This window comes from Uloborus diversus, chromosome 3 (genome assembly GCF_026930045.1).
Source record: "Uloborus diversus isolate 005 chromosome 3, Udiv.v.3.1, whole genome shotgun sequence".
NCBI classification, from domain to species: domain Eukaryota; kingdom Metazoa; phylum Arthropoda; class Arachnida; order Araneae; family Uloboridae; genus Uloborus; species Uloborus diversus.
Window position 1 is genome coordinate 201,790,006 of NC_072733.1, and position 18,342 is coordinate 201,808,347.

The 18,342-nt window shown below is 33.4% G+C and overlaps 1 protein-coding gene across 2 annotated transcripts in view; it reads left to right on the forward strand.

Annotated features, from left to right (window-relative positions):
- The window catches only part of LOC129219385 (DNA damage-regulated autophagy modulator protein 1-like), an 83,400-nt gene that overhangs the window by 41,364 nt on the left and 23,694 nt on the right, over nt 1-18,342 (forward strand). For both annotated transcript variants that reach the window (XM_054853772.1, XM_054853773.1), the window contains exons 3-6: nt 2,746-2,813; nt 4,490-4,668; nt 6,054-6,225; nt 18,173-18,261. In XM_054853772.1, coding sequence (XP_054709747.1) covers nt 2,746-2,813; nt 4,490-4,668; nt 6,054-6,225; nt 18,173-18,261 — 508 coding nt within the window. The remainder of the gene's footprint in view (nt 1-2,745; nt 2,814-4,489; nt 4,669-6,053; nt 6,226-18,172; nt 18,262-18,342) is intronic.

The window sequence follows — 18,342 nt, forward strand, 5'->3', positions numbered from 1 at the left end:
GGTGCTCAGGTTTGAAAGCGCAAGGAAACAAAAAAGTTGCAGAGGGCGAAAAAAAAAAAAAAAACAAAGGTGCTCAGGATCAAGGGCGCATAAAGAAACAACTGATAGCGCAGAGAGTCCAAGGGCTGAAAAAAAATGTGTTCAGGTTCAAGGGTGCAAAAAAAGGAAGAATGAAAGAAAAAAAACGAAGGCACAGAAAAAAAAAAACCGAAGGTGCGCAGAGGGCGTTTGAGGGTGAACAAGCGGGGCGGGGGGCGCATAGGCTCGCAGAACGATGGGCCGGTGGGTCAGTCCGCCCGTCTGTGTGTAGACACAGATGATTCGCTAACATTCCCGCTCTAAATGCAATACAGCGGAAAAAATGTATGGCTTTTCTGAAGAAATTACGAATTAGTATGCGAGGGTGCAGAATATGTCCGATCCGGCGATCTCAGGATCGGGGGAAATTTGAACAATCTGGGGAAATTTTGGCAGATTCGATTTTTTTTTTCTTTTAATTTTCGGATTATTTTTTAGTGTCTTTGTTTCAAGTGTCTTTTGAATGCATTTTCTTTTGCATCACCACTCTTTATATTTTCATTAAGTATTTATTGGATAATAATTTACATTTAATAATCAATATTAGATAGTAGATTTTCATTAAAACTTACATGTATTTACTTAATTTACTTTTTAGATATCTAGTTCTACAAGTTATCAGTTCATTCTATTAGTTTTAAAGATGCATTTTTTTTTCAAAATTATCTCTACCTATACTAATGAATGAATTTTTATCTGAAACATAAAACATTGTAAACTTTCGGGGAAAATTTCATAGATTGGGGGAAATGTTGGCAGTAAAAACATTATCTGCACCCCTGTTAGTATGTATCCTGTAACTTCGTATACTTGGTGCTGAAAAAGGGTGTTCCCAAAATAAGAGTTGAGTTAACTCATCAACACGAACAATTAGGAAAGTTGCAACCAATAAATGTTCATATTTTGACTATTGGATATTGTTAATTGACCCTCAAAACTAAAAAAAAATCACCATCGCCGAATTTTAAAACACCGTGATTGATTTTTAATGAATTTTTAAAAATCCACGAGCAAAAGTGCGCTCTTCTGAAACGTCACGATCTTACGTCACAGGGCACTAATGGGGAGCCTTCCGCCGAAGATTCCTTGTTTTCGCTACGGACATTTTGAGCGCGCTGATATTTTATTTTTTAGAAATTCAATAATCCTTTTGAACACACTGTGGAGGCCAGATTCGTTAAAGCACAATCTAATAATCTTCCTCAAGTAACATCAATGATGGTATTCGAATATTTCCGAGAGGATGAGAGGTTTAATGTTCCAGAAACGCGAGGAGGTAAGCCTTACGTTTCGTCTTCGAAGCCAACTGCACGTCCTTCGGCTTTTCCCGCGGCGAAAGAGCGCATGACGTCACTTTCTGTGCCATTTGACGTCACAATCGCTTGAACATTAAAAATTAAAAAACTACTTATCGTATCGCAAAAATTTTTTCACCTATGATGTTCATACATGTTACTCTATCATATAAAAATAAAATTGAAAAATCGAAAACTTCCCTATTTATCATATAACTTAGGTAGCATTTTGAGCTCCGAATGCGCTAGTTCTTCACGCACAGCTGCGGATAGCGCGATGCCAATTTGTGTCACTCATTGCTAGTTTAAATTTATAGTGTCTCATTTCCTAAGTAAATACTGCAGTGGGAAGGTAAAGAGCAGTATCTGCAGGAGTAGTAATGAGTTTTTGAGATATTTGAAGAAATGCGTTCTGGATTCCTTACCGACAATGGGAAATTGTTGGAATTTCGGGGTTTTTTTGTTCTATATTTTCAGCAGAAGCTAAACAAACATTCTTGTACAAGAAAGCTAAAGTACAATAGATGACAAAAATGCAAAAAAAAAAAAAAATTAAATAAATAAATAAATAAAAATAAAAATAAATAAATAAATAAAAATGAAAAATTTTCAGTTACTGCTATTTGTCTTCCCTTGGAAGATTGGATGAGTTTACTTAGTTAATATTTTCGGTGCTGAACATTAGAGGATTTTGAAGTGTTGCTCGCGTACAAAAATGACAGATGTTACTTGTGCTATAAATCTAGAGAGAGAGAAATACTTTTTCTGATATTTCTGATATTTTAATGAGGAAGCTATTAAACTAGCAAAATAAATGTGAGAAATCTATTATAGGGTAGACCGATCAGTGAATGACTACTGAGGCGCAATCTCATTTTTAAACATCATATCGTCTTTAAAAATTATAGCATTAGGCACATGACAGGGAAAACGTTTTAATTTATGTATGTAATTATAATTAAAAAACGACAAAACTTTTATGTTTCTGGATCAGGTTTCTTAGATATTGAAACGGAGAAAAAGTGTCAATCTAGAAAATGAACACCCCAACCAATGGACAAAATAGAATATTCTAGTCTTTTTTAATTTCTTTGAAATTTGCAGAATTAACCATAATTGGTAATTTATATTAACTATATCCATATCCATATATCTGAGTTAAATTCATATTAAGGCAGCAGGAAGTTAATATGGTCAATTATTCTAAGAAAAATGTTTTAAAAACTTAGTTTTTCAAAACAATTACTTGCTAATTAGTCATGGGGGGAGGGGTATGTCTACTCATTGGTCGGTCTACTCTACTCTATTTAAATGCATTAATCAACTTCATATGTTTTCGTAGTGTTGACGCAAGTATTTTTTACATTTTTAGTCATGCAGCAGCATTTCCTCCACAATCTGCATTTTTAAGCATATTTATGGCAATTGGAACGTTTTTTGGTACGTAATTATTTCATTATATCGTTCTTACTTTTCAATCTTTGTACAATGAAAAAATATTTATATATGTGGCATTCAGAGCTAAAGTGGATCAAGTCCATTTTGATAAAAGCAGAGATTCTTATGAAAAAAAGTTGCACTGAGGAAAAACCGGTGCTTAAACGTGAGCATAATAGACTGCAAAATGAATGTGGTAGTGTGGAATGAATTCTAGAGATTTTATTTAGGAAGCTCTAGTTATTGTTATAAATTGTGATAAAAATTTGTATAACAATAAGAATTAATTCTTCAAGAACTGAGAGAACTTACTTTCCTGGTTTCTTGTGGAAAAATAACTAACTCTCTACTTCTCTCACTTTCAACTTAAAGCATCCTGTATCAAAAGAATAATAAATAAATAAATAAATAATAAAGTAAACATTTTTTTGCTAAAAGAAAAACAGGGGAACATGTTTCGACTTGGTATGGTAAGATAAAATTGTAATAATTATGGCAGACTGATAAAAATATTTAATAAATATTTTATTCTGGTAATGGCTAGTTACTTTCCATGCATGTTCCAGCATTAATGAAGAAAAAAACTATATTATAAACTCAAATTATATCTCTTATATTGTTATGCAATATATTTCAGTAAATAATAACTATCAAAGGTATTTAAGAAGGTCCGGGACCCATTTTGAAAAATAAATAAATAAATAAACAGTTTACAGTTTTGAAATTTTTTGCACTGATTCACCATCTATTAAATAAGCAAAATCATAACATAAATATGAAACAAAAATTATTTTAAGTAATTAATTTAAAGACAAAAATAGGGTCACTTTAAATCGCTGAACCTCAGACTATTCTAAGTCAATTTTCAAATTTTTTTCGTAAATCTAAACACAAATACCTAAGCTTTAATTTTTATTTGGCAATTAAAAAAAATATTAATTCAATAAAAAATAAAAAAATAAAAATATGTGAATGAAAATTTCGGAAAAAATTCTAAGATACTTTTTTTTTTTCAAAAATTTACATTTTTGGAAGTAAAATTTTTTTTTTTAATTTGCCGAATTAAAATTCAAGTAAACTGTTTGAATAACATATGCTCCAAATTTTATTACTTTATCTTTATCAGTGCTTGACTTATAAGAGTTTGAATGCAAGAAAAAACGGGAAAAATTGCATCATGGAGAAAAACGCGTTTAAAGTTTTGAAGTTGAAATTAATATTAATCAAATGCAAGCAACAAAAATAATTACATCTTTTTTTCTAATTAAGATAGAAACAAGATTCAAACGGCATTTTAAGCAGAAAAAAACGGATAATATTTTTAAATGATTAAAAAAATTGCAAAAATTTACGATTTTTGTGTCCTGGACACCTTAAAAAAGAAATAAAAAAAGCAATTTTTCAAAGTTCAGAAAAAATGTAGAACTACATCTCAGCAAAAATTCTTCTCTTTGTAGGTAAAATAATAATGTGCAGGAAAAATTTTGAATGATACTCTCAAGTGCAGATTTCATTAATATTTCTGACATGGTTTTCGCAAGAAAAACAATAAACTCCCATCGAAAGGTGGAAATTTCACAAGACGGAATACCTATTTAGAACCACTGTTTTAACTCTACAGAATACTGATATATAGCTATATTAATGTATTAATGTGCATTTCAAATTTATTTATTTAGCTGTTCCTACTTTCTTCTTGAGATTCGCAGCGGTAGATCAAAAGCGAAACCGATTAGAACCGAGGAAAATCAAGATTCTTAACATCATAGCTGTGTGTGCCGGTGTACTAGCGGCAATCGCCATGCTATTATCCAGCCATTACCCTGTGGGTTACGTAACTCACGAAAGAATGGATTGGGTAAGAACCGTTATTGTTTTTTTCCCTAGTAACTTTTATTGTTTTCAAGTATTTTTATACACATGGTTAGGAATAATTTTGAACGTAAGGAAAATTAAGGACTTGCATAGAAAAGAGAGATAAATTTAACTTTTATTTCAGGACATAGTTATACCCGGAGGAAAATAAAAAATTCAAAATTACTTTACCGTACAATATTAGTTAAATTCACCTTGTTACTATTATTATTGTAAATAATGAGGCTTAGTAAAAGTAATGAACTGTATCCATTAGTAAGCCAATTGCAGTCATCCATCAGTAATGCTTGTTTACATTTCAAACAAAATAATAAAGGTACATGTATTCGTCATAGTTGAAGCTATCGATTTCAATTATAATTGATCATAATATTTGTGAATGAAAATAAACAAATAAACTGATTTATTGTTAATTATTTATTTATTTGTTTATTGTTGTTATTACTATTATTACTTGCGGAAGATGAAAACTGTGTTTTTTATTTTATTATTTTAGATTTTTGATGAATGAATGGAGTCAGAAAGAATAAGTTTAAACTGAAACTAACGCAAAATAAATAACAATTACTCTTTAGACTTCAAAACATATCGTCGCCTCAGAGCAACAGTACAACATCTAATCCCAGGAATAACACTAAGATATACACTGTTAAAAATTTTCCGGAAAATTTACAGTAATTGTTACTGGCATCCATGTTGCCAGTAACTATTACCGTAAAAATCAAATGTTACTGTAAAATTTTACGGTTTCCTTGGTAGGCCGCAGCAACCAATTGGCGCTTGGATCGCTTATTTCTCCGGTAAAAATTACCGTAAAAATCAGCGATGCGTTAGCCCACCATTTTACAGTAACAATTACCAGAAAATCTTCCTGAATTTTTAACAGTGTACTGAGACGACGATATAGCGCATTAACTTCATGTTCAAAGAGCTGTCGTTTCCATCATCACCAATAAATAACTCGAGCGAAATATTATCCCTCTCGTCAAGATTCATTAATGAATTTGCAATGCAAAGCAAGAGAGGTAAAGCTTTAAACTATATTTTGACTTAATGAACACTTTTTAAAAATGTGTCTTTCGATACTTCAACATAAGATATAGATACCTATATAAAAGACAAGATAAAGGATTGAAATGAAATATATTTTAATAAAAATCTAAATACTACCGGTTGACAAAGAGTCTGTTGAGTGAGTCAATTGTTTTTTCATCATCAAAAAAAAAAAAAAAAAAAGAAAAAAAAATCTCAATTTAACACCAGCTTTCGCGGAATAACTTTAGGAATACGTAATTTTTCAAATTTTTTGTTTTTGTAATTGAAAATGCTATAATAATAAACAATTTTTAACCAGCCTGATTTTTTCAGATGAAATCCGTTGTCGTTCCTCACTTTTCATGTACAGCACTCCTAGTGACATTGTATACAGTGTACGTATTGATCCAAGCATACCTGACATACGTCCATCGGAAGAGATCCACGAAGAACGTATTTGTTCATGCAACACTTTCCATGTGTGTCGTCATCACAAATTGGACATGTATCCTTATCCCATTTATTTGTGTATAATTTGCATGAGACCATATATTTTTGCAAGCTTCATTGAGTGTTCGAACTCACTCAGTACTAAAATAAGCACTAACGGTCTTATCCACCAGCTGTCTTCGAAAAGGTCTTTGACAGACAGTTTGGATGCCTGGTGGAGACTTAAATTCTCTGATGAATACGATCCTTGTAGAAATTCGTAGCTTCATGTCTGATGCAGCTTAAATAATTTAAAATTCTTTCAAATAAGATGTCATCAGAAACTGATTGCAATTCGAATTGTATGACTACTAGCATTACATTTGTCTGTTGTATATGCAAAAATCGCGTGACCCCTAGTATTTTATGTAATAACACGGCAAGGATGCAATAAAAAACAGGGCCATTTCCGATTTTTTTTTAACGTCACTGTTTATATATATTTTTTTCTATAATTACTGTATGATAAGGTAACGTTTAAGAAATAATAAGTGAATTTTTCATTAATTTTTATGAAGAAATGAGCCATTAAAAGCGCCATTGACCTTGTAATTCTAAAAAAAAAAAAATTGCGGTAACCCTCATACCTTATATATGAATCAGCTCAAATCAAAAACTAAACTGATTTCATTAGTTAATAAGTTTTTCCAGGTAGCAAAATCGTTGTTTTAGTTTTAATTTTAATTTTCAATTTTAGCGTATTTTAAAGTAATAAGGTGCAAAAAAAAAATCGATGAAAAATCAGTATTCTGATTTATAAGTGCTGTAAAATATTAAAAAATCATTGAATTAAAAAAAACGAATTTGTTGCCCGTAGAAACTTATTAACTAATAAAGTCATTTTGGTATTTTAATTTCAAATGATCCAGTTATAAGTTTTGAGAAACACCTCAATGAACTTTTTTTTTTTGAGACCTCCGCGGAGATTTGTTCTCAATGACTCATTTTTTCATTAAAAAAAAGAAAAAAAAAACATTTCACAGATTATTCACATGTTACTTTATTATGAAGTAAAAAAAAAAAAAAAAAAAAATTAAATTTTTTAATCGATTTAATCTTACTCCCCTCCTTTCTTAAGGGATCAAGCAAAGACGTTAAACACGGGCAGCATAAAGGTTAAAATTCACATTTTTCGCTATTTGATTGAACTTAAAAATTTCACTTCTTGTTACCATTTCCTTATTCGTTTTCGTCCTTTATTACTTTCTTCCTTTGAAAAAAAATCAAGTTACGTCAGGGAAAAAAGATACCCATCCATGACTTCTAAATGACGTTCAACTGTGCTTATATAAAAAAAATCCACACCTTTAAACGATTTGTTGTTTACGTTCTTTGAAAGTAAGATTGAATGAGGGTAGTTGAACCATTTCGACAGTATCACTCTGTAGGATAGTATTTTGTCACTAGCATGTTTAATAGTTTACCTGAAGTGAACCTCAGTTATATAGCTACAAATGGATGAGTTTATATTGTACAAAAACAACTAGATGCTATTCAAAACAAGCAGAGATACTGTTTTAACTGATATTTCAACCCGAATTCAAAATAATAGAATACTTCCCACTTTTTGGAAATAAGTTTATTCTAACCAAATATAAGTGCAATTAGGCATTTGAATGAAAGTGCCACCTTTCTTAGACCTTAAAGTGCGCATTTCATTTCAAATATATTCAATTAAAAATAATCTTAGAAAGAATAATCCAAAAGTTTATAGTGATGAAGATTTACATTGAGTCAAAAAATTAGAATATTCAAATTAAAGGGGGGGGGGGGGGAAACACTTTCAAAATAAACAATATCAATACTAGAATGCGTCATTTTTTGCTGGATTCAATGCTTTGATCCTTTCTCACACGGATTCTACCACCTTTTTCCATTAATCGTTTCTGACACTGTTTCCATATCCTCTTGAATGCGGCAACGAGCTCAATTTTGTTCGCGGGCACCAGGTCTTGAACTGCTTTTTTTAGATTTGACGGTACCACAAATTCTTGATCGTGTTGATATTGGTAGAGTTGCTTCACCAATAATACCGAAAATCCTCTTTCTGTTTTAAACCTCCGAGTTTATTTAGAGATGTGACACGGAGTAGAATCTTGCTGAAAGATAAAAGTGTCACTAAATGTGTAACTGCTCTGCGTCAGATGAAGTATCATGCAGTATTATTGATAAACAGCGGAAGTCACGCATTGTTTCGTTTTACGCGATATACATAACTTCCCAATCAGCAGCCATCATGCACCCACAAACCAAGAAGGATGTGTCCAAGTGGAGAGAATGTCTTACACAAGATTTCTCATACGCTTTTCTTTTTAAACGTCAAACATGAACAACTTTTTTTGCTCACAAATATTTCAAAAAAAGATTCATCACTGAATATAATCCTTTTCCAACCTTGTTGCCCCTGTTTGAGCTTCTCTTTGCTCCAGTAGAGTCGTGCACGTTTCTGCTTCATGTTTATCTTTGGTCTTACTTCGTAGATTCTCAATTAAAATTGTAGTTTATGCAACCGTGCAAGTGTAGTTGGCATGGATAAGATAACTATACATTCTGTCCAGCACTTATGGACATAAGAAGCATTTTTCAACAACTATTTTGGACAAATTACTTTAGTTTGGGTTCATCTCTTCCAGGTGTTATAATTTTTCTACTTCGTTTACTTCGGTTACTTTTTAGTTGGTCAGTCCTTCTATATTCCTTTAAAATCTTACATACCATAGATTATAAAAGGTTCATTTGAATTGAGTTGGATAGTTTTTCTCTAACTTTAAGAAATTATACAATATGTAACTTCGTTTTTTTTTTTTTCCTATTTATCACCTTGACGACCCATTTTGAGCAGTAAAAGGCTTTTAAAAGAGTGTAAAATTATCCGAGCGCCAAGCTCCATACTTGTGACAAACTACAGGGTAACAGGTATGCAAATATTTTCGCTACTTTTTAAAATTCATATTGAATGAATAGATTATTCTAATTTTTTGACCCATATAAACAATCTAGCTCTTTTTCCAATGAGTTAATCATCCATAAATTAATAAAATAATATCTGAAAAGTTGTTTAAATTGATTTACCCATTCATGAATAATGAGTTTTAGTCTTTTTAATTTGCATGCGTTCATTTTTCCCGACTCAGGGACAAGTTTTGTTCGAACAGTTCTGATATTCTATTATTTTGAATTTGGGTAGTATAACTGGAGCGGTTGAAACAGCTTCTAGGATCAATTGGGGCTGGGGCACTTCACAAATGCTGAAAATCGTGTTGTTACGCATTTTTTGATACATAGAAACTACATTAATGATATTACTAAAAAGGAAATAACGTTAACATCTTCCTTGAGAAAGAGTTAATGGAAATTAAAATCTTTTGAAATTAAAGTAATGAAAATAATAGTTGTACATCAGAAAACTTTGATCACAAAGTTTTACATTACTTAGTAAATTTCTTAATTAAAGGGTGAGATACGCATCATCTTTTTAATTTTGAGATGATAATTGATTTAACTCTTAAAAAATCAACTACACATTACTTGAAACATCTTAAAATTTAAAATACAATCGGAACTTTAGATTAAAATGATTACAGCTTTGCATATATATATATAAACTATATTAATCCTACATTTTAAACTACATTAAGACATATTTTTATGATGTTTTGCTAAGAAGAAATAAATATTTTAATTTTAGTTAAAACCGAACTCATTTTCAGCAGCTTATTTATCAAGTCTAGCAGAATGGAAACTTTTTCTAATATAAATGCTTCCTGAGTACATGGTTATTTAACATTGCGCGTTAGCTAATTTATATTTATTTGTTTATTTATTTTTTTATTGTATCTTAACATGCCTACCTGCTATGCCGTAAATGCCTGAATAATGAACCGTGTATAAATTTTCATATCTGTCTCAATATTCAAACTTGCAATTTTTTTTTAACATATCGTGGCTTAAAGTATTGTACTCCTGGGTGTCTACTTTTTCTAATAATTTTGTTCATTTCTTGCTTTAGGATTATTTTTACAGGATATTTTTGCTACTTGGTGTTTCATAAGACTTTTATTGTAACTTTTCCGTGCAAAACACGCTTTCAGTAAATTACCAGTTCTCTTTTTGTTTATTTACTGTTCCAGAACACAATAGCGAAATATTTATCCGAGTAATTTAAAATTTTAATTATTTCAGCGCTAACAAATGTGAAAAAATATATATATCGCTGAATGCAACATTTTGAAGCAAGCAACTTTTATTTTTATGTTTAAGAGAATCTTAAGTAGGCATGAATATGTACGTATTACTAATTTCTATATAAAATCTAAATTATTTTACTTATTGCTTTTATTCATCCTTACTAAGATTTTGTGAGTTTGAAAACCCAATTTCTCTCTATATTTATTGAAACAAAATAAGAAAAAATATTCAACCATTCTCCAGCATTGCGTTATTCAGAGAGTTGATTATATTATATTTATATATATTAATCAAATATCTTACATTCTAACAATATTTCTTTACAAAATTTTGCATAACTCAGCGTATTTACTCTGTTATTTTTAATGAAAATGATACACTTTCTACAACATTATTCTATTTCATCAAATGGAAGAAAATATTATTTTGCATGCCCCATTGTGATACTCATTCGAAGTTTATTTCATTATTATACTATTTTATTTAATTTATTTTATTCTCCAGTTTGTTTGCGTTGTGAAACGTTAAAACAAAAGATGTTTTTATTTGTATTTGAAGTAAATGTTTTTTTTTTTTTTTTTTTGAGCAATCACATCGCTTATTGTTCTCACTTGACTGTCCTTGGTGTTACGCTGATTTTATTTTCCCCCCGCCTCCCTCTGCAGCCCCACCGTCGACCGGCTCCTTCCGATGCAGCTCCTCTAGCGAAAACTGTCTCCATGTTGCGTCCATATCCTACACACACACGCAAGCAAACATACACTTACACACACCTACACACACACATCTACACACAGCAACACACACGCCTACATATACACACATTCACCCACACACTCATGCCTGTACACAGACACACACTCCTACACACACATACATACCCGCACTCCTACACACACATACATACCCGCACTCCTACACACACACATACCCAAAGAAACATACACGCCTACAATATACACACTCGTGACTGCGAAAAACATAATTTGAATTCAAAATGTCAAAATTCAAATTAATTTTCACTTTTTTTTGTAATTATACTTTTCTAATTAGATTAACTAAGGAAGTTTGTTTTAATCCGTGAAATTTTGGGGAGGAGAGCAAAAAATATTTTTTAAAAAGATGGAGAGAAATTACGAAACATCTTCGCATATTAAAATGTTTCAATTAATATCAAAATTAATTTCCACTTCCAATGAAAATTAGAAAAAAAACTTGGATGTACACTCAGACATATGTTATCTCCAAGAATCTTGGAATATGTACTTATAATACAAGGGTCCGCAATCTTGAGGCTAAATACCGGTTCTGTTCCTATTTCTGCTATGCTATGATAAAATAATAGTTTCTTATTATCTTTAAGAAACCACTATTTTATCATTAGGGGTGCCTCCCCGTAAGAGCGAGAGCGTCCCTCCCTAAATATCGCGAAGCCCCCCCCCCCTAAAAAAAGAAACAAGAACCCCCCAAAAGGAAAAAATACCCCTCAAAACACCCCCTACAAATTTCAATGACGCAGTCTGTGTCGTGCCCCCCCCCCCCCCCCCCCCCCTCAGGTGGGCACCCCTGTTATCATAGCAGTCACTGGAAGAGAACCGGCGTTTAGCCTCAAGGTGGCGGACTGACGACTCCCCGTGTCACTACTAACTTTTCGCAAAGCTGCTCCTGCCATAATTTTATAAGAGGTCAAATAGCTAGTCGAATTGACTATGGCTAAGTTTTCTTCTGATCGTCTTGTTTTTGTTGAATTGAATTTGCATAAATCTAAAAAGGCTACGCAGCAGCTTATTTTGAATCTTGAAAATGATAATATTGATATTGCACTTGTGCAGGAGCCACACTGTTACAAAGGTAAACTTCCTGGTTTTCCAAGTACTTATAGACTTTTCTTCGACACTAATTCCGATGTTATTAAGGCTGCCATCATTATTCTCACGAGTTCGATTGCGGCCTTTTTGAATATACAAAATTGTGATTACAATGCTGTTACTGTTGATATCTCGTTTAGAGGTTTCAGCTGTAGTCTCTTGTCGTACTATTTTGAACCCTCTGTTAATATTGACTCTGACCTCTGTAAAATTAACAATATTTTATCCAATATTAAATCCAAGCAAATCCTTTGGAGTATGGATGCCAACAGCAAGTCAGAGGTTTGGTTTAGTCCCGTGACTGATTCAAGGGGCCTAAAGTCAAGTGAGTTCTTTAGTGCTTGGCGACTGTTTACTTTAAATGAAGACTGTGGACCAACTTTTGATGCAACGCAGGGAAGCAGTTATATTGATGTGACTGTTGTCGGACAAAATCTTCTACAGTTTTTTGGACATTGGTGCATTCCCTGATTATGATTCTTTGTCTGACCATCGGATGATCACTTTTGACATGACAGTGTCTGGTGTTAATTCGGGTCAAGATATTTCTAGCATGAGTAAAAACTTCAATTCTAAAAGAGCGAATTGGAATCTTTTTCAAAATATTTGTCTTAGTGCAAATGCATCTCTGCTGTCACGCATTGAAAACTGCACTCGGTCAGGTGTTTTGGAATCAAGCGTTAATGATCTGCAGGAAATTATTGTTTCTGCAGCAGAGCAGTCTATTCCTGTGATGCTCATAGCGTTCCTTGGTGGACAGTGGAAATCTCTTGTATGCGGAAGCAGCTGAATGCAGCCAGGAGAAGGTATCAAAGGGCCAAGAATGCTTTGTTAAGAGACGTATACAGGAAAAGTTATCTTGAAATCAGGGTCGGTATAGTGCCAAACTGGAAGAAAGCAAGCTTAATTCTTGGAAGAAATTTCTTAGTGATATTACGCCGCAGAACTTTTGGAAGAAAATCTACACATATGGTGTAAAAACGAACTTTGTTAAAAAGATTGAAATTTCAGGTATTGAGATTTCTCCCGGAAATTTTACCACGTCGTTCCAGGATACAATTGAAGCTATCACGAGGAAGTCGTTGCCTCGTGATTTCTCTGTTTTGGATACTTCTAGTCACAAAACATTTCGACAAGGGGCTACTTTACCATATGATTCTGTTGATGATGTACCTTTCTCTAAAGCTGAAGTTGACTGTGTGGTTGGGAACTTGGTCCTGAACAAGACACCAGGAACGGACAGGATTGCAAATGAAATGATTAAAAATTTTCATATTAGTTGTCCTTCTTTCCTGCTGGCCCTTTTCAATGCATGTTTAAAGCTTGGTGTATTCCCTAGAGTTTGGAAAAAGGCAAAAGTTATACTTCTTCGTAAGTGTTCTGATCTTGCAAGCACCCATGTTGACAATATTCGGTGTATTAGTTTGCTCCCTTGCTTGGGAAAGTGTCTTGAGAAGCTTTGCATGAATAGATTGAATTATCATTTACGGAAGTTTGGTATACTGTCTGCAGATCAATATGGTTTTACTCCTCAAAAGATGCTGTAATTCGTTTATGTGACATTGTTAAACAGGGTAAACGCAGAAATCTTGTTACATTCCTTGTTTTCCTTGATATAAAGGGGGCGTTCGACAATGCATGGTGGCCAGGTATTTTGCATTTTCTGAGACTTTCCAAAGTTCCAAAAAATATCTACTGCCTGCTAAATAGTTTCTTTCAATCCCGTACTGCAGAGCTCACTTTGGGTAACATTACGCAAAAATATGAGTTGGAAAGAGGCTGTCCTCAAGGATCGGTGACTGGGCCATTTGTTTGGAATCTTATCATGAACGATTTGCTTTGCAATCTGTCAAAGTTTTCGAATTGTCAGAAAATTGCATTTGCGGACGACTTGCTTTTAATCGTTCAGGGTAAGCACTTTAACGATGTTTGTAGTCTGACTCAAGAGATCCTTAACTACGTTTTTGATTGGTCGAGGCTTTTTAAACTGAAGTTCAATCCTTCGAAGTCTAAAGTGATGATGATCCACAAAAAATCGAGGGCAGTCGAGAAGATGGACTTGATTCTTGGAAATGAACCTATTGAAGAGGTGCAACAGATGAAGTATCTGGGTATTATCGTGGATAATAAATTGCAATGGAGACAACACTTTTCGTATGTGTCCAACAAGTGTGAAAAAGTTCTTCTCGGCTTTATGAGAATTTCCAAAAATGTTTATGGTGTGAAGACTGACGTTCTTAAACTAATCTACAAGCAGGGCATCGTTTCACTTATTTCCTATGGTTCAAGTGCTTGGGGGAACTCCTTGCGGAAGAAAACAAATAGTAAACTCCTTAGAAGAGTTCAAAGAAGATTTCTGATTCGAATTGTTAGGGCATACAGGACAGTTAGCTACGATGCACTTTTTGTTATTTCTGGTCTTCCGCCTATCGATTTTGTCATTCTAAGCGACATTGAGGCCAGGGGTATGATGTCCAAACCTCGTCCATGCAATTTTTTGAATGGCAAGCTACCCATCTCCAGTTTACCACAACCTTCGAGTAGAAAGCCTATTACTGTTGTAAATTATGACAGTATCATTCTTGATCATTATAATTTAACTTGTTTTACGGATGGTAGCAAGTTGGAAGGCAGAGTTGGGCTGGCTTTTGTTGTATATGAAAATGGAATGGAGAAAGAAACCGTCCAACATCGCATACCTGATGAGTGCTCGGTTTTTCAGGCAGAGCTTTTGTGCTTGAATCTTGCAGTAAAATGGCTTCAGAATTTCTATAATACGTCTGGAACTGTAAAATTTATCATATGTACTGATTCATTCTCCTCCCTTTTCTTATTATGCAATCCAGCTAGCACCGAAAGACTTGTGGTGGAAGTTCATTCTATTCTTAGTGCGCTTGAAAATGTTGAAGATGTTTATTTCACCTATATTCGAGGTCATAGTGGAAATTTCGGCAACGAAAGGGCAGACCAACTTGCTAAGCAAGCGACAAGGCGCGGTATTAACTCAATCATGGATATTCCTGGGTCTCACTGGAAGTTTTTGGCAAGGGAGAAAACTATCGCAGACTGGAACACGGAGTATCTCGCCTCCTCAAATGCACGGAGGACAAGGAGGTTCTTCCCTACTGTTTTTCATCGTCAGCAGTGCAGCTATTTTCCTACAAATTTTAAACTGTCTCAATTTCTCACTGGCTATGGAAATTTTAAAAGTTACTTGTTTAGATTTGGCATTTCGCCAAATTTGCTTTGTGACTGTGGAGTTGGCGAGCAGAGCGCTGAACATGTTCTTCTACACTGCAGTTTACAAGATGGCCCAAGGACTGTCTTCAGAAAAGGTTTGGCAAATTTTTCCTTATGCTGGACGCCTGTTTTCTCGGATCTTGTTAAAAGATTCGAGACTTTTGTCATTTTGTCTGATTTTGTTAACAGTCTAAACTTTTAAAGTTTCAACTTTTTATACTTACTCTTGTAAGCTTCGTGGCATACTGTGTGGAACACGAGGAATTTTTAAATTGTATTAATAAAAAAAAACTACTATGGAGGGCATTGGGCTGAAAAAGAAAATCACTTTTCTACCGCAAGACGCGCGGGAGCGAACCGGTTTTCCATGCCTATGTTTATGTCTTTTCAATTACAATTTTATTTTCTCATTTGAACATGGAATTTTTCAATTTTGGGATTAAATTAAGTTTGGCTTCTTTTTGCCGCCCCCTTTTTGCATTGTTTCTTTCAACAGTTTTTCGATTAACTTGGTTTGGTGTATTTCTGTTCGAGTGTGATCTTGTGATAGATTTTTAATTATCTTCCCGATGAGATACAGACTTGAAATTTTGAATATAGTTGAGAATCGGATGACAATGCAAATAAATGAATTTAAAATATTTAGAAGTGATCGAAATTTAGTTTTAAAGCCAAAGATTTGCATAAGTTATTTTGTACAAAAAGAATACATTGTATAGTTTTGTATTTGGTATCAATGGAAAGTCCGTTAAGTGTTCCATAAACGTATTTTCATTTAAAAAATTTATGTCGTTACACTTATCAGAACTTCCTCCTTCCCCTTGTCCCTTATTACAAAATGTCACTCTTTTGCCACTTCTCCCCTCCCTCAAAGAGTGACATCATTTGTAGACGGCTCCTTATCACTGTAGGGAAAAAATAGAGTTTCTCATGTCTATAGTTTTGCTTCTTTAGACTTGCATTGACCCCTCCCCTTGCCCCACACATCCACTCAATGATGTTTTGGGAACTAGGGGAGGGGGTCTGTCCGGGGGTTCTCCCCTGGAAAATTTTCAAATTTGCTGTCTTAAAAATGCATTTTAGTTTCATATTTTTCAAAACTTGCAATTCCACTTTGGGTGACACCCCCTAAACGGATGTTACCCAACCACCAAACGGGTGTCACCCCCTAAACGGGTGTCACCCGGGGTGGACCGCTTCTCCCCCCCCCCCCCCCGCAGCGACGCCCTTTGATAAAAAGTATCACATTTCTGTTGCTAACATTTAATTTGGTTACATTTTACATACTAATGCAACTATTCTCATCATTTGTACGACTAGATATCTCAAAATTTATAATTTCAAAAAAGTGAGAAGATGCCACCGGTGCATTTCAAATAAAATGACACAGCATTGATTTCGAATATCTTTTGGAATTCACATCATTGAATAAATAAAAGGACAAACAGAGTTATTTTCGCGCTTTTTTTTTTTTTGAAAATGTTGTTTAATACGTATAATGTTTTACACGTTCTGATTGACTATTTTTTATTTTTATTTATAAGCTTGTTGAGAAAAATCAAGAAACTCGCTTTATTTTTATGAAAGGTTTAAACCAGATTTTTTTCCGTAGTTACAAAATTTGGAAATCAGAGATAAAACTTCAATTTAAATTTTAAGAATGTTAATATTTTTGCAACATCAAAAACTTTAAAAATTCCGTAGATTTTTCAGGAGTTCATAAATGTGTAGCAAAACTTTTCTTGAATTTATTCCTTTAATTTTCGCAAAAGTTCATCCTTAAATTTCTCCAAACAATCGAGCGTAGAACGCAATGTATCTGCCCTCATTAAAATTAGCTCGTAATGACAATCTACCCTCGTCGTCAACCTTTTCCAGGCTCTTCTAGAATTTTTTACGGTGCAAGGAATGAGCAAGAACTATAGACAAATATTTTCACTGCTGATAAAACATGTTTATTACAATAGAATTGAAGGGCTCGGGGAAGAAATGTGACAAGCCACAAGGAGTGACTTTTCGATCAAAATTTTTGTTTCTCATAACTAAAATTGAAATCAACATGACAATGGAGGTCATTTGAAGAAAAACATATCTGGTTTTAGTATTGCAGAATAAAGAATGTATGATACCGCTGAAAAAATCTACAAATATTTTTTATAAGTTGGAAATCGGCCTACTGAAAATTCACATCATGTGGCACATCACATTCTTGCTCTGAGCCCTTCAATTGAAGCGTATGGCAGCAAATTTAGGTATCTCCAAGAAACGTTTTTTTTCTACCACTTTTGACTATCACTTGATGCCGTTTGCTACCCCCCCTCCCCATCGACAGCGTCTACTACAAAATAAAGAAAGCCATTAGTGTTAAATTGGAAAAGTTTTTAAAAACATAATTGAATGTAAATTTACACGGGATCAATCAAGGAACTTTTGATTTAAATAAACTCTTTTAATTGTAGCATGCTTGCTTTTTTGTTCTTTCCCTACCTTTTGATATCTGTTTTGTTCCAAAAATTAAGCCTGATACAATACCACACATGCTAATGGTTCTTACAAGTGTAAACTTAATTTAAAAAATTCTTATAAAGAAATGATTATAAAATTTGATTTAGTAGTATGCAATATTTTTTTCTCAGATATAAATTAAGCTCTTTAATTACCTCTCAGCTTGTTTGCCATTTTACGCAGCAATGCGGGAAATGGGACCGCGAATAGTGGACGCAGAAACGGGAGAGATCAGCTTGGAATCACAAGAGGTAAATATTATTCATTCATTCCTGACAGTTTGTATTATTCGTGCATAATGTCGAGCTATAAATTTTAAACTCGTAATGGAA